General features: G+C 40.2%; 2 protein-coding genes across 2 annotated transcripts in view; one reads left to right on the top strand and one right to left on the bottom strand.

The window, feature by feature from the left end:
* The window catches only part of scfd1 (sec1 family domain containing 1), a 37,225-nt gene that overhangs the window by 12,660 nt on the left and 1,597 nt on the right, over positions 1-22,968 (bottom strand). Inside the window, exons 3-16 of the mRNA XM_040137048.1 lie at positions 21,736-21,824; positions 21,359-21,449; positions 20,656-20,778; positions 20,035-20,122; positions 19,241-19,330; positions 17,532-17,587; positions 17,286-17,371; positions 17,040-17,139; positions 15,446-15,585; positions 14,021-14,111; positions 12,820-12,893; positions 11,001-11,082; positions 10,140-10,236; positions 9,797-9,867 (exon numbers count right to left, since the gene is read on the bottom strand). Of these exons, the coding sequence (XP_039992982.1) occupies positions 9,797-9,867; positions 10,140-10,236; positions 11,001-11,082; positions 12,820-12,893; positions 14,021-14,111; positions 15,446-15,585; positions 17,040-17,139; positions 17,286-17,371; positions 17,532-17,587; positions 19,241-19,330; positions 20,035-20,122; positions 20,656-20,778; positions 21,359-21,449; positions 21,736-21,824 (1,278 nt within the window). The remainder of the gene's footprint in view (positions 1-9,796; positions 9,868-10,139; positions 10,237-11,000; positions 11,083-12,819; positions 12,894-14,020; positions 14,112-15,445; positions 15,586-17,039; positions 17,140-17,285; positions 17,372-17,531; positions 17,588-19,240; positions 19,331-20,034; positions 20,123-20,655; positions 20,779-21,358; positions 21,450-21,735; positions 21,825-22,968) is intronic.
* Positions 21,936-22,968, top strand: part of ehd4 (EH-domain containing 4) — a 58,918-nt gene continuing 57,885 nt past the window's right edge. The window contains exon 1 of the mRNA XM_040137049.1: positions 21,936-21,954. The gene's annotated coding sequence lies outside the window, so the exon portion shown is untranslated. The remainder of the gene's footprint in view (positions 21,955-22,968) is intronic.

The following is a 22,968-nucleotide window of genomic DNA, read 5'->3' as shown; positions in this document are numbered from 1 at the left end:
AAAAAAGAGACTCGTATGTGAAGACAGTGGAGCAGAGAAAAGACATTGCGGGCAACAGTGCCTAAAATTATTTGTGAAAAACGCCAGGCCGGTAATTGATGAGATATCTTCCTTTGGACCAAAATGTGGGACAGAACGAACAATCCAATGTTTAAACTACTGCAACTGGCTAAATACTTTGGTTGCGTGTGATTGTGTTTGATCAATCACCTTTAAACAAAGATCGGCACAAGCTACCACAAAGAAAAAAATACTTATTGCCTCAGTCTCTGGTACCTAAAAGCCAGTATCTAGCTCCGTGAACACGCCAACTTTACCCCCCTGTCCTAATACTGATGTCACTGAAAATAGATAACCCCACCAAGAGTTTTTATTGGAGAGGTTTAACAGCATTATTGATGAATAGCCATGACTCAGTGAGATTTCTTGCTTTCATATCTTGGCAGTTGCTCTATTTTACCGATGTTGAATGATCTCTGACTGAATAATTGAAACAGACTGTTAAAATGATTTCTGCAGGTGTACCACTGACTGACTGCTTTTGATTGATTCAAACACTCAATGGAGTTCAGGGAGTTTAGAAAACCTGTTGACCTCTTCGTGGAAAAAGCGCAAACATTGTCAAAATGTGCTAATTAATGCAAAGACTGAACTCCGGGTGCATTAGTTCTTTAACAGCAAACGTAAACTAATAACAATCACAGTCCCTGTCATTTTGTAAATGGATGAGATTCGTTTTCTGCCAAACTAAACCTGATCCTGCTGAGACTAACGACGTCTCTGCTTTCCAACAGGAACTTGGCACTTTGGCTTGATCAGCTTTGTTAGATTGCTGGCTCATAACAAAATCATTATGTTAGAGCCAAAAAGATGCTTCTCATAGGGCCTGTCCACAATGTGGCTATTGATCAGAGTAATGCGGTTTTGAGGACATGAGGGCACATATGACGTGAAACCATCTGTCTAAACCATTTCTACTGGCTACCGCCAATCCACAGTTGGTGATGTAAGCGTCCCCCCTGCTGGTTTAGGTTGAGGGTCCGTGAAGAAGCCTGGCCCGGATGATGGGAAGAGCTGGATGACTGTCATCTGAGACGTCAAGGGAACTTTTGTTTGGTTAAATTTGACGAGTGACACAAATCTCAAGAGGAATTTCTGCCATCCCAGAAATGAGCACAAGACTTTACACCAACTGAAGAGAAACCACCAAAGCCTAATGATTCACAGGTCCTCAGCAAGGCACTGCAAGTAGGTTCTGATAATGGAACTGAATCACCATTTTCTGTTCACTTCATTTATTTGGTCCGACTGAGGGATTTTGATTGTTTCGCCCTTAATAATCAGTGGTGAGAGATGCATCTCCGCTACTGAAGTCATTGTCAGTCGACAATGAAGTCTGTGGTAGAGGATGTTTGGAACGTTTATCTTGTCGATCAAAGAAATATGCTGATTTTAGACTGGTTGTTTATATATAATCGACTTACAACAACCTGTACAGCTGCAAACATCTCAACCCCTCTCTACTTTTCATGGACGAAGCTACACAGCTAACTATTCAGAAAGATGACAGACCCATTCTTAATCTCACCTACAAACTCTGGTTGGTTGACTGCTTCACATGGGTAAAAAAAAGCCAATGTGGGAAGCAGATCACAGGTCTAAATACCTGTACTTACGCTCAGGTTTGGCTTTAGCTTTGTTTAGTTTACAATTTTAAAACGTAAAAAAAAAAAAAAACCTATGGGAAATTCAAGATCGATCAAGGATTTCACTTTTAGTTTAACAAAGACAACTTGTGACTTTAGGCTTTGGACTTGGAATTGCTTGATACTTGATGTGTTTTTTTTTTTTTTTAAACACACACACACACACACACACACACACACACACACACACAAAATCTCATGGGTAACTATGTCGGCACTAGGTAAAAAGCCAGGAGATCACCTGAGTTACAAGGATTCATCCTGAGGGGAGAATGAATGTCCGTACAAAACGTCATGACATACCATCTAATGAGATATTTCAGACCGACCTTACCATTCCTAAATAAGTGAGTGACAAAGTGAATGTTTGAAACATATGAGCAACGGATTCTTTTTTAGGGTAGTTGGAAAACTTTCTGCGGACATTTTAATACTTTTCTGTAGAACTTAGAGTATATCGTAACTGACATGAATAACTGACAACAGTTTCTGTAATTTGAGAAGAAGAAGGGGAGTAATGATACTTAATGTTTTTAAGTATTACTTTAGTAACTGAGAGTCAGGCGACTTTGGTGAGGTGATATTTGCATCCAAAATTTGCCTAAATGTTGTCTTGCAAAATCAGTAATCTGGCAAACTCTCCTGTGAACTGCTGTGAATGTCAACGATGGATGAACAGCAGTAGCCTGAAGTAACTGCTGCTCCTGGAATTGTTTAAATAGTTAACTGTGGCAGTAATGACTCTCTTTCTCTCATTACCTCCTTATCCAAAGAGTACACACATAAGATGTACCAGCTCTGGAATTAACTAAACATAGCTGCTGTGCCATTTCAGGGAACATTATTCAGTACCCTAACAATGATCAACAGTTTAGGTTGACCTGAGTAGATTTCTATAGGTGCAATGGAGACCCGAACCTGGCGAATATCCACAGCCTTAGGAACCCAAAGCACTAAACTAAACCCAATAGTACCGTAAAAATTGAGACCCAGACCTGACCAAGACCTGACGCTATTATTTTTGTTATTCCTTCCCGAAAAATAAGAAATGATGTGCTTGCATTGAACCGGGGGTTTTCAAAGTCTGGCAACTGGTGGAAGTAAAAAAGAAGTATAATGTTGCCACGGAGTCAGCGAGTTGGTTATGGCCACAGCTTCAGCCTTGTTTCTTTTTAGCCTATATTCGTCTAAATTGGCACCATAAAAAGTACGCTGGACTCAGTATCAGCAGTTCCGGTTTGCAGCGTAGCCGTGAATGTTCAGACAACTACCACTGCATCACTGTGATACTGAAGGTAACTTAAAAACACCATGTTTCTCAGCCAAGTTCTGCAGTTATAAGGAGTGTGTTTGTTCTATGATTCTAAGAAGATTTACGGATGTTCATTTGTGATGGACATCAGAGATACTGATATCATCAGAAAGCCTAAGTCGCACTGAATCTCAAAATATGTGAATCATGTCTGAGAGTTCACATTTGACTGAGCTATGACTCTGAGTGGAATTGCGAAGCAAATTGTGTCAATCCGGCGCTCAGTCGTTTAAAGTGCCTTATTCGCCTCCACGATCTGTGTGTCACAGCCACTGCTGCAGCTGCACATATAGTGGACTTTAACATTAGACTTAAATCTCTAGCAAACAATAAACTTTGGAAAAAAATAACTTTGTACTACCTTTGTTCACACCAACTCCCCAAAACAAACTACAAATCCCGATCTTCAACATTTGAAATACTGTTGTAGTGATTTGAGTTTGAAAATAAAAAGTTATAAAAGTATAAAAACATTACAAGTAAACAGAGAACAAGTTCAGATTGAGTTTGTGTTTTGTTTGCCTACTTTTAAAATATTTTGCTGTTTTAGAAACTCTTTTGCTCTGAATAATTTTTTAGGCTACAAAAGTAAATCTATGCATGACGTGCATTGGAAGTTATGTTTGTCCCTCATCGTAAGATAGAAACTAAACAATAACACATGATAAGATAGTAATGTGACTAAAACACACTGTCAAACAGCCAAACTTCCTGACCTTTAACCATGACGGTGACATTGTTGGCGATCTGTTCCTATTCTTCTCTTTACTCCAGAGAAGAATAGGAGCATTGTCGTGATGTGGTTTTAATTTGCCTGTCCTCAGATCCTCTTCTTTCCTCGGTGTCACTGTTTTGTTCCTTGAAGGAAACCCTGAACCGCGGGAAGATCACAGAAAGTTCCAGATCCAGGACACAGTTTAATTCATCAGTAAGACGTTTCGTTTTGACAGAACTGAACCACAAACCCTCACGTCACCATCTCACCACTGAATAGCCTCTGCTCTCACAAGTTCTAATACAGCCCATAAAATACCCAATATTCTCATCAGAAAAATGGCTACTACTGCTGCTAAGTCACACGTCTGTCCTACTTTTCTTACAGGTTTATGACTGTAGCATTTGTAAATTAATGTCAGAATCCAGTACCAGGTGCAAGCATGGACTATTAACACTCGAGAGTTATCTGCTGAACAACAGCCCATTTTAATGCAAGGAATAACCAAATCACATTATTTCTCTCACAACATCCGCATTTATCTTCTGTGTTTGATTGTCTGACAGCAGCTTTTCAATGCAATGCTTTTCAGCCGCTGACTTTGAAGGATTATATTGGTCAGTGACGCTCAGCATCTCTTCTCACAGCGAATAGGCTGAATCCAGTTACCATCAAACTGTGGTTGCGTGAGGGGTTTTTAACGTCTTCAGCTTCGGTCCCACCGCAAGGAGAAACACGTTTTTCTATAAATTGATCTGATCTGACAAGGTTTGATCTGAACAACTTATTGGCTAACTGTCTATTTCACTGTTTTTCAAAGATTGTTCAACCGTGCTCCTTTCTCTCTGTGCACCTTTCATCTTGTGGCCTGCAGCCTTCATGTTCATCTGACATGATTCAGTTCAGACTTGTGTTGAAAATGATACAGAAACGTTTCAGGTCTGACAGTCCGATATTCATTGTGACTTTTACGTAAAAGTGACCAGGGTGCTTATTCAGACACGACACCAGCATTCAATTGCCATCATTTTAATGTAACTGGATGACTGTCATCTGAGACGTCAAGGGAACTTTTTCTTGGTTAAATTTGACGAGTGACACAAATCTCAAGAGGAATTTCTGCCATCCCAGAAATGAGCACAAGACTTTACACCAACTGAAGAGAAACCACCAAAGCCTAATGATTCACAGGTCCTCAGCAAGGCACTGCAAGTAGGTTCTGATAATGGAACTGAATCACCATTTTCTGTTCACTTCATTTATTTGGTCCGACTGAGGGATTTTGATTGTTTCGCCCTTAATAATCAGTGGTGTGAGATGCATCTCCGCTACTGAAGTCACTGTCAGTCGACAATGAAGTCTGTGGTAGAGGATGTTTGGAACGTTTATCTTGTCGATCAAAGAAATATGCTGATTTTAGACTGGTTGTTTATATATAATCGACTTACAACAACCTGTACAGCTGCAAACATCTCAACCCCTCTCTACTTTTCATGCTACACAGCTAACTATTCAGAAAGATGACAGACCCATTCTTAATCTCACCTACAAACTCTGGTTGGTTGACTGCTTCACATGGGTAAAAAGCCAATGTGTGAAGCAGAGATCACAGGTCTAAATACCTGTACTTACGCTCAGGTTTGGCTTTAGCTTTGTTTAGTTTACAATTTTAAAAGCGAAAAAAAAAAAACCTATGGGAAATTCAAGATCGATCAAGGATTTCACTTTTAGTTTAACAAAGACAACTTGTGACTTTAGGCTTTGGACTTGGAATTGCTTGATACTTGATGTGTTTTTTTTTTTTTTTTTTTTAAAAACACACACACACACACACACACACACACACACACAATCACATAAAATCTCATGGGTAATATGTCAGACTAAAAGCCAGGAGATCACCTGAGTTACAAGGATTCATCCTGAGGGGAGAATGAATGTCCGTACAAAACGTCATGACATACCATCTAATGAGATATTTCAGACCGACCTTACCATTATGAATAACTGACAACAGTTTCTGTAATTTGAGAAGAAGGGGAGTAATGATACTTAATGTTGTATTAGGGTAGTTGGAAAAGGCTTCTCTGCGGTGAGGTGATATATTGCATCTGTAAATTTGTTGTCAAAATTTGTCTTGCAAAATCAGTAATCTGGCAATCTGGCAAACTCTCCTGTGAACTGCTGTGAATGTCAACGATGGATGAACAGCAGTAGCCTGAAGTAACTGCTGCTCCTGGAATTGTTTAAATAGTTAACTGTGGCAGTAATGACTCTCTTTCTCATTTCATTACCTCCTTATCCAAAGAGTACACATAAGATGTACCAGCTCTGGAATTAACTAAACATAGCTGCTGTGCCATTTCAGGGAACATTATTCAGTACCAATGATCAACAGTTTAGGTTGACCTGAGTAGATTTCTATAGGTGCAATGGAGACCCGAACCTGGCGAATATCCACAGCCTTCACAGCCTTAGGAACCCAAAGCACTAAACTAAACCCAATATAGTAAAAATTGAGACCCAGACCTGACCAAGACCTGACGCTATTATTTTTATATTCCCGAAAAATAAGAAATGATGTGCTTGCATTGAACCGGGGTTTTCAAAGTCTGGCAACTGGTGGAAGTAAAAAAAGTATAATGTTGCCACGGAGTCAGCGAGTTGGTTATGGCCTTCAGCTTCAGCCTTGTTTCTTTTTAGCCTATATTCGTCTAAATTGGCACCATAAAGTAATCTGGACTCAGTATCAGCAGTTCGGTTTGCAGCGCCGTGAATGTTCAGACAACTACCACTGCATCACTGTGATACTGAAGGTAACTAAAAACACCATGTTTCTCAGCCAAGTTCTGCAGTTATAAGGAGTGTGTTTGTTCTATGATTCTAAGAAGATTTACGGATGTTCATTTGTGATGGACATCAGAGATACTGATATCATCAGAAAGCCTAAGTCGCACTGAATCTCAAAATATGTGAATCATGTCTGAGAGTTCACATTTGACTGAGCTATGACTCTGAGTGGAATTGCGAAGCAAATTGTGTCAATCCGGCGCTCAGTCGTTTAAAGTGCCTTATTCGCCTCCACGATCTGTGTGTCACAGCCACTGCTGCAGCTGCACATATAGTGGACTTTAACATTAGACTTAAATCTCTAGCAAACAATAAACTTTGGAAAAAAATAACTTTGTACTACCTTTGTTCACACCAACTCCCAAAACAAACTACAAATCCCGATCTTCAACATTTGAAATACTGTTGTAGTGATTTGAGTTTGAAAATAAAAAGTTATAAAAGTATAAAAACATTACAAGTAAACAGAGAACAAGTTCAGATTGAGTTTGTGTTTTGTTTGCCTACTTTTAAAATATTTTGCTGTTTTAGAAACTCTTTTGCTCTGAATAATTTTTTAGGCTACAAAAGTAAATCTATGCATGACGTGCATTGGAAGTTATGTTTGTCCCTCATCGTAAGATAGAAACTAAACAATAACACATGATAAGATAGTAATGTGACTAAAACACACTGTCAAACAGCCAAACTTCCTGACCTTTAACCATGACGGTGACATTGTTGGCGATCTGTTCCTATTCTTCTCTTTACTCCAGAGAAGAATAGGAGCATTGTCGTGATGTGGTTTTAATTTGCCTGTCCTCAGATCCTCTGCTTTCCTCGGTGTCACTGTTTTGTTCCTTGAAGGAAACCCTGAACCGCGGGAAGATCACAGAAAGTTCCAGATCCAGGTCACAGTTTAATTCATCAGTAAGACGTTTCGTTTTGACAGAACTGAACCACAAACCCTCACGTCTCCATCTCACCACTGAATAGCCTCTGCTCTCACGAGTTCTAATACAGCCCATAAAATACCCAATATTCTCATCAGAAAAATGGCTACTACTGCTGCTAAGTCACACGTCTGTCCTACTTTTCTTACAGGTTTATGACTGTAGCATTTGTAAATTAATGTCAGAATCCAGTACCAGGTGCAAGCATGGACTATTAACACTCGAGAGTTATCTGCTGAACAACAGCCCATTTTAATGCAAGGAATAACCAAATCACATTATTTCTCTCACAACATCCGCATTTATCTTCTGTGTTTGATTGTCTGACAGCAGCTTTTCAATGCAATGCTTTTCAGCCGCTGACTTTGAAGGATTATATTGGTCAGTGACGCTCAGCATCTCTTCTCACAGCGAATAGGCTGAATCCAGTTACCATCAAACTGTGGTTGCGTGAGGGGTTTTTAACGTCTTCAGCTTCGGTCCCACCGCAAGGAGAAACACGTTTTTCTATAAATTGATCTGATCTGACAAGGTTTGATCTGAACAACTTATTGGCTAACTGTCTATTTCACTGTTTTTCAAAGATTGTTCAACCGTGCTCCTTTCTCTCTGTGCACCTTTCATCTTGTGGCCTGCAGCCTTCATGTTCATCTGACATGATTCAGTTCAGACTTGTGTTGAAAATGATACAGAAACGTTTCAGGTCTGACAGTCCGATATTCATTGTGACTTTTACGTAAAAGTGACCAGGGTGCTTATTCAGACACGACACCAGCATTCAATTGCCATCATTTTAATGTAAAGAGGTGTGAGGATTGGGTTGTCCACATACTTTTGGCTCTGGTAATACTGTATAAAAACTCACTGTGACTAAAGTGAACTCACACCAAGTCTGCACTCTGATTGCCTCCCTCTCTATTTGCTGTGGGCTGATCTCAGTTCGGTGGTTTTGAGCTTGTGTTGTTTTTGTGTGTGGAGGTGAGAAAGTCAACTCCTCCTGCGGATCCTTCTGCACTCCTGTGGCTGAACTCGGAGAGAACAATTGAGACATCCCAGCCAAGTGGAGACGGTTTTGGTTAAGCCGGCGCAGGAGTGTTTCGGTGACTCAAACTGGCCTTTTGTCTCAGTTCGCTTCGAGTCAAATGCGACGGTGACACATCCAACAACACACTCCTGTAGACAGCCTGTCCGCATCCATCAGAGCGGCGGTTTGGAAACGGTCAGAATTTTGGAGAGTTTTTGACGATGACAAAGTCGCACCAGAGCAGTTTTAAAGTGAAAACACGTTCTTTGGCAGCATAAAATATTAGGCAGCAGGAAGCCAGGTTAAGAAAGAGCCAGACCCAGTTTGTTGTTAAAGGAGGTGTTGTTAGGGCCGACAGTGCGGAAAATAAACAACATATTCTGAAATTCTTTTGCTGAATATTTTGACTGTGATACGAAGCATGATACCCATGGGAATGGCTTTTTCCACATACTTTTTCAGCACCTCAAACCTTCAAGCTGCTCAAAGATTTGTTAGAGATGAGTGTTAAGGTGCCATCCCGAAGGCTTTGAAGGAAGAGCAAAAATCTGTTACAAAACCTGCAAGTGGCTGCTATGAAGTTTGTCACAATTAGGCAGCTGAAACCGAACGCTCGCACACGCAATATAACTTTTGAAAAGGTAAGGAAACTTTATGAGATGGAGCCAATCACATGAACTAAGACTCCAAAAGCCCAGATGTATAAAGGGACCGAGTCCTGTGCTGCCTCCGTCAATGCAACAAGATTATTATAAAGGGAAGGTCGCTGGGAACTGAGACGCTAGAGTGTGAAATAGTATAGAAACTGATTGAACTGTGTGAGATGCTAAAATCAAAAGAAAATAAGTTTAAAAACAAAAGAAAATGTGCTTTCATATGCATGATTCAAAGATTCGATAACTTTACAGCCTGTTTCACAGGCTCTTCCAGAACATTTACAAATTGAGTGCATGTTTGAATCAGGTCGGGAATCTTCCATCACAGCTCTCCCATGAGCAAACGACTAAAAGTACTGAAGCTGTAATTTCAAACCTCATAAATCCATGTGGCCTAGACACAGAGGGCATGACACAAAAATAAGCCATCCATTAATGGCCAAGTGTTTCCTGTGGTGGCTATAAACACACAGCAGTGAAACTGTGTCTGTGTTTTCTGTTTTTGACTTGTGAAATATTTATTGTTTGAATCATCTCGGTTTATTCAGTTTTACATAGGTTTTCTTGTTGGAGCTACGTATCATTTTGGCCACTGACTTACCTCTGAAGGAGCCTGCTGAGCGGTGATGTAGAAGATGAGGAACAGTCTCATTTTGTCTTCTGGGGTCCCGGCTGAGACAAACATTTACACACAGGTCAGTACTTTATTTATATAATACTTTATGTGTTTGTGTGTTAAATTTGAGGAAGTTACTGTCTGATCTCAGTCTGATATGTTCAACACATTCCAGCTTTTATTTTGTTGGAATTAATTTTCGGATAAACCTACTTTCCCTCAATGTTCCTCGTCTTCTTCTACTGAAGTTATGAATCCCTACATCATTAACTGGAGTGGATTGTGTTAAACACCGAGTATGTGTGTGTGTGTGTGTGTATGTCCGTACCATCTGGGTCACTGATGATGTCCAGCAGCGATTTGTCTAATGTCGACTTGCTCATCAGTTTCTCTTCATACTCAAAGTAAACGTCCAATTTACGACTCTGAAAACACAAACAGCATCAAGTGAGTGCAAAAAAAACTCTGTTCTCTATACTAATGCCACTGCAAACCAAGACGTACTGTTCTAATCTTCATGCATATTATCATATTTACATGGTGACTTCAGTGTTAACCTCAATATTGGCATTTATAGCAACATGACAGAATTAGGATGTTTAGCGCTTGTTGATGTGCTTCCTTTATTTTTATATTCATATGTATTTTCATTTGAGCATTTTTGCTTTTGTTTTGTGAGGCATGTGGCAAACACATTGAGCATGAAGCCGAATGTGCAGTTTTTGGCTTTTCAGAGCCTGCGTTACAGGATGATTGCGGCCAAGGGGCAACCCTGACTGCATCCGCCACACCTCTGTGTTTTCAAAGATGAAAGCCTGTCAAGGTTTTGATCACAGAGAAACAATTCCCTGAAAAAAGTCTCATGTATCTGGGGCCCGCTGTACAGAGGATACACACAACATGACCTGATCTCTGGTGCCACCTTCAGGAGAAATGTGACATTTTTCCTGCACTAGTGGTAAATATCCAAGAATAGCAAATTGGTTACTCAAGTATCTGAATTGAAGAGAAAATTAAACTTTGAGAACATAGCCAGAAACTGATCACAAAAAACTGAAACGTTAATGCTCTCATTGAAAAAAGAAAAAGAAAAACATGTATTCTGATGCACTTTTGTATAAACCCTGGTACGAAGTGACAAACCGTGTGATCACAAACTTCATTGGTTTGAACACTGACTGCTTTGTACCTTGATGTGGTCGAGTACGGCCGTGGCAACGTTGGTGTGCAGGTCGATCAGCCTTTTCTTCTCCAGCAGCTCGGGCAGAGAGCTGCAGGAAACACGCAGAACATTTTAAAACCTTTAGCAAAAGAAACCACAACAACCTGCTTCTTATTAACCAACATCAACACAACACTTCCAGACTTTACACATTTCAATCCGTGGAAAAAGATAACTGTACAACTGAAAAGCTGTCAGAAAGAGCACAAACCTCTTCCAACACTCAACAATTTTCCAACTGGCTGTTACACCCAAAAACAACATCCCTGTCAATTCTATTTTACATTTCAATTCTTGACGCAGACAACAGGTCGATTGGGAAGCGAGTCTCTAGCATAGTTTCATGATTACGGATTAAAAAAACAAGTGTTTTAATGGTGGAAACCAGAAATTTAGTCAGATGCTGCCTGGCTCAGGGCTCATCTGTCCTCTCATGGAAATTCCTTCTTTAGAAGTTATTCTTAAAATGCTTAAAGGCAGCCAGAGATATTCACTGAGGGGGGTGAAACAGAAGTAAAAACACTGCACTGTCTTTTTTTTAACCTAAATTTATTCAGGAAAGTTTCACTGAGGCCAATGCTGTCTTTTTCAGGAACGCCATGACCTGACTGCGCAGCTCCATTGAAGCAGATGGGGGTTAAGGTCTTTGCTCAAGGGCACTTCAGTGGAAGTCACTTTCCCCACCAAGGTGATCTAGTTTTAGGGGTCAAGTGATATTAAATCTGACAATCCTTTGTAAAGGTAGATACTATATGACTTTGTTTAGTTCTATATGCATTATTGGAAAAATACATGTTTCAGAGTTGATCATTTATTCTTACGTTACTTGTCATGTTTTTTGTTGTTGTTTTTTTTTAACTAAATGAGCTGAAAGCAGAGATTCTACAATCAAAAGCAGAAAGAGAGAAGCTCAGGGCCTGATCTTTGCCGGATCCTGGCGGAATAGGATCTGGGACCTCCCAGACTGGGACTGGCACCTATTTGATTGGGACCGGCACCTCCACATTCTGTAAATAAATTGTGTGTAGTATTTCATGTTATCTGATCTGTCATGCTTTTATTTCCCACTGAAGTTACTCCTAAATCTCTATGTTTGCCTATTTTTGATGCATTTTTAATCTGATTTTAAAACAAAATAGAGAGAGAGAGAGACGTCAATCACTCAGGTCCCAGTGAGGCCTGCTGCGCTGTGGCTGTGATTGTAGCCCTACTGACATGGAGCTGAGGACGTGGACAGACAGAACCACTAACCACTGGGTTCGGTTTCTCAGCCTGTTCCTTGTTGTAAATAGAAGTTTAAGGACTACCCCCCCCCAGCAATTCACAGACAGATGCACCTGTTCTCTACGCGCCTCCCCTGCTGATTTTGAGTGATTATTGTGAATGCTCTGATTTTTAAATGTAAATAAATAATAAATAATGCTTTGTTTGTGATTAAAGTTTTGTTTAGTTGTGTTTAGTTTTAACAGCTACCACCTTGTCCCATGGCACCGTGTGTTTCCGATGCGCACTGGGACAAACGGAAATGGAAAAGTACTAAACTTGAATAAAAGTATGTAGTTACTTTCCACCACTGCAGTTCTCTTTTAACCAGGCTACCTAAACAGACCCTAAGGAAGTTAGTTAATTCAGGATGCTGCTAATTGAGTTATTATTAGTCTGAATGTTAATTTTTGAAGTGCAATTTAATGGTACATTACCAAACTATTCCAGTTTATTGACATTGTAAGCATTTGTAGGTGGAATCTGTGATGATACTGGTGATTATTGACCCTTTGTTTAGTACCTGACGGCAGAGGTGAGCTTGGCTGTGTTGTCTGACAGCATGCTGATGGCGCCTTCGTCCTCTCCCTCTAAACCCTGCAGTCACACACAGAACTATTAGACCAAATACAGTTGTTTCTTGTCAGCATTGAAGTCAAAACATGTAAAACCTTCCTGCACTGCCGTTGTACCGAAGTCCAAATCCAGTCACAATTTCCCAATCGTACTCTTACACTGGGGGACCACAGATGTCAGCTCCACATCTCCTCATCTTTACTGCATTGGCGGCCCAACCAATAACCCTGGGAACCTGGACACATTGGACGTGACCTCTCATACTTGGATGTTGTTTCGGAGCCTCGAACATGACTTTAGGAACTTGGGAAAACCTTGAGCTCAGGGATTTAAACCTGACTTCAAGATTTTGGACATGACTTGTACTGACTTGGATATGACCTTAAAAGACAGGTATGAGCCACAGCAGGTGTTGTCTAATGCAGTTAGACTACTGAATTCATAGTCTGCCTATGCTTTCACAAACATTCAGCCCTTCTCCCCTTTTATTTGTATTATATATATATATTTATATATTTTACTATAACTAAACCATGTTAGTTGTTGAAGCTGTGTTTCTGCTCTTTGTCCTCATCAGTGGTCTTGTAATTTTAGTTGTCCTGTCCTGTCCTGATTGTTTTCAAAGCTGTGCAGTGAAGCTGAAGACAATTTTCCACCTTTGGCATAAAAAGGCAAAGCAAAGGTTGCTTTTCTTAAGGAAGCTCAGAAGTTTTAATGTTGACAAGTCTCTGTTGAAAGTGTTTTATACTCCTTTTATTGAGTCAGTTTTTGCTGTCATCTGTTGGTTTGGTAACCTCAGTGTGAAAAACAAAAACTTGAACGATCTCTGCCATCTGTACCAGGTTAGAGCCATGCAGAGAGCACAGGTCATCTTATTGGGCTCTAAACATCCTTTACACAGTGAAGTTAATTTGCTTCCTTCAGGGCAGAGGTTTTACATTACAGTACATTCAGAATGTATTCAGATCCCTTCACTTTTTTCAAATTTTGTTACGTGGCAGCCTTTTGCCAGAAATTGTTTAAATCCATTCTTTGCCTCATCAATCAATCAATACCCCATAATGACAAAGCGAAAACAGAATTTTAGATTTTTTTGCAAATTTATGTTGTGTGTGTGTATGTATGTGTGGGTCGTGTTTGTCACTAACCATGATGCTCTTCAGGCGCTTGACCTCGTCCTCCTGGGCTCTATAAGTGTCCAGTTCCTCCTGAACCGACTCCGCCACCTCTGGGAATGGACTGTAACACAGAGCCAAACACAACACTGCACACTCGAAATCTAAACAGTGAATCGGCTTCCTATTTACTCTCCCTAAATCAACTCATGGAACAGGCTGCCACAACAGAGCTATCACAATACTGAAAACTGCCTCTCAGTTATGACAAAACCTGAATTCTCAAATATTTTTTGGATTCAGCTGCACTTTCTGGGGTTTGGTCATCAACCTTAGCATCTCAGTTAAAGTTGAATTTGTATCAGTGTATGAAGTAATCTGAATCAGACTGTGGATTTTTTCAAAGAGAAGATGAAGGGTTTGTCAAGTAGAGTAAGATATCATCGGCATATAGACGTATCTTATGACCTTCTCAGTTAGATTTAATACCTGTAATGTTATCTTATTTTCTTTTGCATATAGCCAATAATTCTCCTAATTGGGTAAATAAATAATATAATAATATATGGTATAATTTCCGAATCCACTAACATAATATGGCCTGAATCAAAATTGGTTCAACATTTTGGACAACAGATCCAACAACCTCAGACCCTACGGCAGTGGTTTCCAACCCACCATAAATCTGAGGGGTCATCAAATGATTAAAGGGATAAAAGAAAATATATGCTCAGGAAAATATTTTTCGAAATCTATATATTTTTCTAATTTCTGTTTAATATGTGTGAAATAGTGTATTTAGTCACTTTGTCAGGGATTAAGTGAGATGAGGAGCTGTCATATGAAGGTGTATTAGATTATTAAGATGTATTCAGTTTTTACTCCTCCTGGATAAAACTTGCATTCAGATGTATAAAAACAAAAACTAATATCCCTTATTAGAATCTCACATTATGGTAACTAAAACTTAGACATTGATGTAAAAAAGTCTGTGGAAATTGAAAATGATAGTGTTTTTTTTTTAATGGCACATGTATAAAATCCTTACAACTGGCAGAACAAATAATGGAACAAACCCAATATCTAAGGGCTGTATCAATGCTAATGAATGTAGGGCTACAACTAAATATTACTTAAGTTCATCGACTCGTGAAGAAAACAAAAAACAAAAAAAAAATTCATTCGATTAACTGTTTTGTAAAATGTGAGAAAATAATGAAAAATGTCCATCACACATTCCTAAAGCACAAACTGACATCTTCAAATGTCTTGTTATGTCCAACCAACAGTCCAAAACCCCAAAAAACAAAATTTCAATCATATTCGACAGAAAATTCTGTCTATGTATGAAGTATGAAGCTTGGGTTACGATGGCATTTTTGCTTAAAAAAGTTGCTTAAACCATTAATAAGTTTTCAAAATAGTCATCAGTAGTCGTCTTCCTCTTCATGAACTGACCTGCCCTTGTGTTTCTGCCAGAACTTGTCAGCAGCAGTCAGGTCATAGGTCTTCCTGCTCTTCTTCTTTGGTCTGGCGCCTGCAGGTGACGGCTCCGCCCCTGCGCCCTCCTCCATCATCACCCTGTTCAGATGGAAGTCCTAGGGGGGGGACACAAAAAGATTTAAAAAAAACAAACAAACATTAAATGCATTAAATGATCTAAATCGGCCGTTTAAGTCTTTTGAGTGTACTGAATCCAAAGTGAAACCACCAAGAAAAGCCAAAGACATCATCATCTAACTTTAGTTTAGTGTCCTAAAATCATTGAGTGATTGTGAGACACTTATAATGAATATAAGACCTGATCCAAGACCAGCAGAAGAGCCTTGAGCTCGCTGCTGTGTTTTAGATAACTGGAATAAACGTCAGAACAAAGGCAGCATATCTCTACCAATTACACCACAGCGAAACCTGACAGAGGCTGAAGGGGAACAGATCCTTGTCCCCGACAGAGAAAATAAGACTGGATCATAATATCGCTATTGTCATGGTAACAGCAGAGGGATAACAGGGTAGATTCGGTGTTGGGATCCTGTCTCCTGCTGGGTGGTAGACGGCTGTGTTCAGACTCTGAGATGTTTATAGGATAGAGAGGAGAGATGTGGAGTATGTGCAGCCAGCGAGCAACAATGCTGCCATCTGGACCGGCATCGCAGTGGGAGCTGGCAAGACCGGACTACAACAGAAACCAGATCAGAGTCTTGACTTTAGAACGTCCTGACTATGGATCTGGAAGACCAAACAGAGGGCTGTTTAAAAGATGTTTAGGGAAATTTTAAAAAAAAGTCTAAAAATGCAGCGGGGTTATTTCACGGCGATTTGTTTCCAAAACAAATGTGTCTGAAGAGTCATTATCTTGACTCTAGTGCAGTTTCTTTCGGACTTGTTTCAAGGTACTAAAAAACTTACACCAATCAGCCACAACATTAAAACCACCTGTCTAACTTGTGTAGGTCCCCTTTGTGCCGAAAAGCTCTGACCTGTCGAGACATGGACTCAACAAGACAACTAAAGGTGTCCTGTGGTATCAGGTACTAAGACATTAGCATCAGACCCTTTAAGTCCTGTAAGTTGCGAGTAAGGGTCCATGGATCGGACTTGTTTTTCCAGCACATCCCACAGATGCTCAATCAGACTTAGATCTGGGGAATCTGGAGGCCAAGTCAACACCTTGAACTCTTTGCCATCGGCATGAAGAGGTATACCTGGTCTGCACCAGTGTTCTGCCTGAACACTGGTGCACCTCCTCATGGACAGGTGGTATTCATTAATTCATCATGAATAAAAAAAAAAGTTCTTGCATGACGCCTATTGTTTGGCTCTGCGTGTGAGATTTGTTGACAATAAAATGTCCACAAAGTTAGCAAAACAAAATTTGTATCAGTCTGTTTCTACAAAAAATTTATAATAAATATTCCAAAGACTACTAAATTTTTGCACCTTTGGCAAGAGTGATTTTTTATTTTGTGATAATTAATGTTTTAGGTGTTTTCATTTGTGTTTTTAAAGTATAAATACAAAATGTGCACAAGCACGTTCTGAGACAGCTCACCAGGACATCATGGATCAGCGCCTGATAGGTCCAGGTGTGGTGGAGGGGCGTGGCCATGTCAATGTTACGATCTGCCAGAACGAACAGAGGCCTCTGGAAACTGGAGACGAGAAGAGAATTTTTAAAAAATCACAAGCGTAATTAAACACAGAGCCTGTGCCTGACCTGGTAGAAATAGAGCATTGCATCATGGGAAGTAGAGTTTCTGTTTTATCCTTCATGACAGCCATTTAGTGTCTGATTTACCTGAACTGTCCGGCGCTCATGTTGTCTCCGGTGAAGAGGCTGTTTCTGGCGTCCCGCAGGTTCTCACGGAGCTTCTTATCCAACTTCTACAACACACATGTGCACACGCACGTTCAATTGAGAAACTTTTCGCTCATAAAATAACCTGAAGGGAACCTTTTTTTTTTTTGGGTGAATCCTGTGAATTAGATACCTGACAAATAACGGTTCTTTATTACATTCATACACACGTCAGAGTGAACTCACCACAGCAACCATCTCTGCTGCATTTCCCCGGGGACAGCGGATGATCGGCACCGCACCTGATCGATAACGACACACTTTTTAACATAATCTGATCAAAAAAATGAAGTAAAAATGAACCAAAGCTACACAGGCTTCTACCTTTATTCAAAAAGGATCCTTTAATAAATGATTAAGGACAGTTTACAGGCGAACATCCAAAATATCCAAACAAATGTCTGTTTCCACCGAGTTCATGTTCATGTTGCAGGTTGAATGATAAATGACTATAAATGACGTCGGCTTAAGTGTTACACACAGTTCATTCAACAAGAAGTACCAGAAAGACTGCAAGTCTGGATCCTGAAATTCTAAAATAATCATCAATATCACTCTGGTCCTGCGAGGGGGAAGGGGATTTGATCCTGATTTAAAAAACTTTTTTTTTTTGGAAACTAAAGTGAACACTTCCATCTTGTGGACTGGAACAGTAACAAACTGGGAAAAAAAAACTGCTCAGACCAGAAAAGAAAGCTTTACTCTCTCTTCTTTTTCCTCAGGGTGAGATCAGCTTGTAAAACCTAGGGGGTTCCATGGGGGTCAGATTTAAAGGACCACCCTTTATCAAGTTGGGTACAAGAAGCCCCGAGATGAATAATGCTTATATCTAAACAAAACCTAATTCCCATAAACATATTCCAAGCCTTGGAGAGGGATATTTCTGAATGGGGACTAGGTTTAGATTGGGACACAATTTGGAAGAATGTCACAGAAGCCTCTAAAACCCAAATCACCATAACATCCACATGAAATCTTGCCATAGAGTCTATTTAACTCCCAAAATTAGCCATCAATGGGACTGTCACCTGCTCCCTACTGCCCCTTTTGCCCCCATGGAACCTTGGGTTCCTTTCCCCATACTGTATTGGAGCATCCTGAAGTGTTTGAGTTTTGAAGAAAGGTGACTGATACCCTCTCATAAATAACTAAAACACTAAATTCAATGGATCCAGCTTTATGTCTTCTGAATGATGAATCTCCTCTCCCATTTTTCCAAGCAAACAAAAATCAGGCTGGCCAGCTTGACAACTGCCAAGAAGGTTTAAGTTCAGCGGTGGAAACCTCCGCATGACATTTCAGATGAGACTCTGGCTTCTGTATTTTCAGGAGGTTTGATACCGGGAACTATCTTCAGTAATAATCAATAACACTCAACCAAGGACAATACATTTGTGGTCAAACCTCATAAAAAAAATATATATATGGGATCATATAACCAAATCAAATGACTTGTGTGGCTGTTGTTGGCTGGGAGGGGATGGTTGAGTTTATTGATTCTACCTGTTGAATTCTGTTTGTTTTGTTTTTTTTAAATAAAAATGCCAATGGCTTTTCTAACTCACCTAGCAGGACAGGTTAGGTGAGAATATACACCTGGTAAGAATTATTTTAATTATTTTAATTTTTCATTTTGAGCACACTTCATTTTTCTTAGAAATATCTCTCTTTCTATTATAGATTTAGAATTCATCAATATCCTAGTAAGTACTGTGACATGATACAAATGTCATCTGGGATAATCTGTTATTGTACTAACCTTATATCTTTTCTATTTTCGGCACAAAACGATCAACTCCCGGCAATTACCGGCAGTATTAACGCCCAGACATCAGAAGTGGTCTCTGTACTAGAACCACCACAGCTCACGAGTCCCTGAACAGAGACAAACTCACCCAGAGTGACGAAGAAACAGAAGAGACTGTCCACAATGGTGTCCATGATGGCCTCCATGTCTGTGTCCTGGATGTCTGCTCTGTTGATGGCTGCACAGGTGAGACACAGGTGAGACAAAGGTGAGGCAGTAAGACATTTTGATTAAATGTATGGACATGATCACACACAGATCTGCCCACAATTTTCTATTTATGTGAGGTCAGGGCTTTGTTGTGGCCACTCCTTGACTTTGTTTTCCCTTAAGCCAAAAAACGGGCTTTAATAACTTCAGCCTAAAGGTTTGTAGACTTCCGACTACAATTTGTATTATTCTACAAGATTTTTGATTTGTTGAAACAGTCTGTTTCTGTGTGTGTGTGTGTGTGTGTGTGTGTGTGTGTGTGTGTGTGTGTGTGTGTGTAGGGCTGCAAGTAACTAACTAACTAACTTATCTTCATTATTGTTTAATCTACTAATTATTTTCACTATTAATTGATTAAGGGTTTTATCTAAAAAGTCTCAGAAAATAGTGAAAACTGCCCATCACAACTTGTGTTTAAACTCTTCCTTTTGTCTCATCAGCTGTTAAAAACCCAAAGGTAATTAAATTTAAAATGCTAAAAAAAAAATCATCATAATTATCAAGCATACGTTTGGCATTTTGGCTTGAAATTTGTTTTCAACGACTCAGTGATAAGTAAAATGGCTGCCAATTGGCTAATCGATTAGATGACTAATAATTTCATCTCAGCTGTGTGTGTGTGTGTGTGTGTGTGTGTGTGTGTGTGTGTGTGTGTGTGTGTGTGTGTGTTACCGTGGTAGGAGATCAACTCCTTGTTTTGGTGACAGAGGATGAACATGTCGTCTTCAAGAGTGATGAAGTTCAGGTACTGGTCAAACACCTGACACACACACACATACGGATAATACTACTGATTAGTTATCCAACACACACAACATTGTGAACACCTGTTTAATGACTCTTCTCTGAAACAAATCCTCCTGGACTGGACAGAACTGTTCAGGGGGATTTAGAATAATACTAATAATAGTTAGTTAGTAATTCAGGGTTTTTATATAATTAACGTGGGCCAACCTGCCTAAAAGAGAGACCACCTTTACTAACGTCACAAAAATTAATACACATTCATGAAATTAAAACATTACCCATCAGGAAAAACAAAGCAGAGGTGATATTTCAAAGAGCAAATACAAAACATTTAATGAGTGTGACTAGAGCTCAGGCTGTAATCATCATCGTCAACATCTATGTATGTTGCCAATTTCCTGAGGGAAACTCAGTGGAAACTCGCTAAAAAGTCACATTATAACACAGTAATGAGGGTAAACAACACAACAAACAGATACAGGGCTCCAGACTAAATGCTCCCAATAAACAATCAGAGTATGAAATGATAAGTGTAACCATGGTAACCTTGGTAACTTGGCTGACAGCATTAGCAGCCAGAGCAGCACTGGCGATGTCCTCCAGTTTACTTCTACTGATGGCGGAGATGAAGTTCAGGTAGTACGACTCATACAGTTGGTTCCTCAGGTCCTACACACACACACACACGCACACGCACACGCACACGCACACAGAAGCATGTTAACCGGCTAGGCGGCTGTTAGAAAACTACCTGCTGTCCGTCAGGATTTTATACCAGGAACCCAATAACAGAGAATCTCTGCCAGAGGTTTTCAAACTGTGAGGCGCGTCAACCCAGGGAGGCGCAGGGGGGGTCGTGGAGGGGGTGAAGGGGACAGGTGCATGTCTGCGTTCTGCAAACAACTGGAAGTCAGCTGTTGTAGTTTAGCTGCTGATTTGGCTGCCTATCAACACAGTCAGCAGTTGTAGCAGCAGTGGCTGTGGCACACAGCTCATGGACGTGATAAAGGTACAAGGTACAAATCCACTTAGAAACCATAGGAAAAAAGACGCTCCTTATAGCTGCAGAAGTTGGCTGAGAATCATGAGGTTTTTAAGTTTCCTTCAGTATCACAGTGATCCAGTGGCAGTTGCCTGAACATCCACGGCTACGCTGAGAACAGGAGCCGATCGCAGCTGGTTCAGCATCTTTCAATGGGACAGTTTGATCAAATGTAAAAACAAATACAGGCTAAAAAAACGTGTGTACCTGGCATATCCTGTCAATGTTCTCCTCTGTGGGCATGACGAAATAGATGGCTGGTACATCTGGGATAGGATCTCTGTCTGAGTGAAGCAGACTACACACACACACACACACACACACACACACACACACACACAGAAAATACATTCAACTTGTTGTTTTCATGACAGCTTTAAATAATCTACTAAATTTTTTAATCAGAAAACTGCTTTCTATCTTCGGAGGACCAGGTTGAGTTTTAGACCCTCGAGAGGGGGCATGTTCTGACATTTCTCCAGAGCTGCTGAAGGTTTAAAACTTTTTTGTTTTTTGGTTCTGGTATATCATATCAACAAACATCCTCGCAAGGATTTGCGTGCAAACGTGTGTGAGTGTCTTACAGGTGCAGGGTGATGCCCATGTCTCTCAGCTCTTTGACGGACAGCAGCGGGGAGATGATGTCCTGGCCAAACCGGTCGTATATCAGAACCTACACCAACGCACCAACGCACCAACACACACACACACACACACACACACACACACACACACACACACACACACACACACACACACACACACACACACACACACCAACACACACACACACACACACACACGTCACAAGAGAACATGGAGAGAGCGTTACCTTAAAATACCATAAATGGCCTGGGAATTTAAAAGTGTTATCACTTTTTTCTGAGCCGAAGATGGAAACCGCAGTAATACCAACTCTGCCAAAGTTTAGCAGAGTTTACAAATACCAATATGATATTTTACTTTGTGGAGTATAGACACTGCCAAATAAACCAAACTTCTCAATATAATCAGTGTTTAATGTTTTCTTAACAGAAAAAACATACGAGAATGCTGTCTACGCAAAATAAAGTGTAAAAGAAGATCAATTAAATCAGGGCATACACTCAGTTGGCAGTTTATTAGGTACAACTAGCCAAAGCTAACGCTGTCTAATACAACAGTCCTGTAATAAATCCTCCTTCATGAAGGTTCTAATGTTCAGTTTGTGTTGAAATCGTTTCAGAGGTGTTGATTCAACTGTGTGATCATTCTGGAGGCTGCAATTGGAAGTTCTGTTGAAATTTATTTAATTATACTGAGAAATACACTCACTGAGCACTTTATTAGGAACACCTTTGCACCTGCTTATTCACGCAATTATCCAATGAGCCAGTCATGTGGCAGCAGTGTGATGCATAACAACCTGCAGATCCAGGTCAGGAGCTTCAGTTAATGTTCACATCAAACATCAGAATGAGGAGAAAATGTGATCTCAGTGACTTTGACGTGACGTCATTGTTGGTGGCAGACAGATGGTTTGAGTCTTTCTGAAGCTGCTGATCTCCTGGGATTTTCACACACAACAGTCTCTAGAGTTTTTACTCAGGATGGAGCCAGAAACAAAAAACACCCAGTGAGCATCAGTTCATGTTGATGAGAGAGGTCAGAGGAGAAGGTCCAGACTGGTTGGAGCTGACAGAGGCTACGGTAACTCAGATAATCACTCTTTACAACTGTGGTGAGTAGAAAAGCTTCTCAGGATGAACAGCACGTCCAACCTTGAGGTGGATGAGCTACAACAGCAGGAGACCACGTCAGGTTCCAGTCCTGTCAGC

Source organism: Xiphias gladius, chromosome 10, assembly GCF_016859285.1.
Source record: "Xiphias gladius isolate SHS-SW01 ecotype Sanya breed wild chromosome 10, ASM1685928v1, whole genome shotgun sequence".
NCBI classification, from domain to species: domain Eukaryota; kingdom Metazoa; phylum Chordata; class Actinopteri; order Istiophoriformes; family Xiphiidae; genus Xiphias; species Xiphias gladius.
The sequence above is the reverse complement of the archived record's forward strand: the minus strand, read 5'-3'. Positions and strand labels throughout refer to the sequence as shown.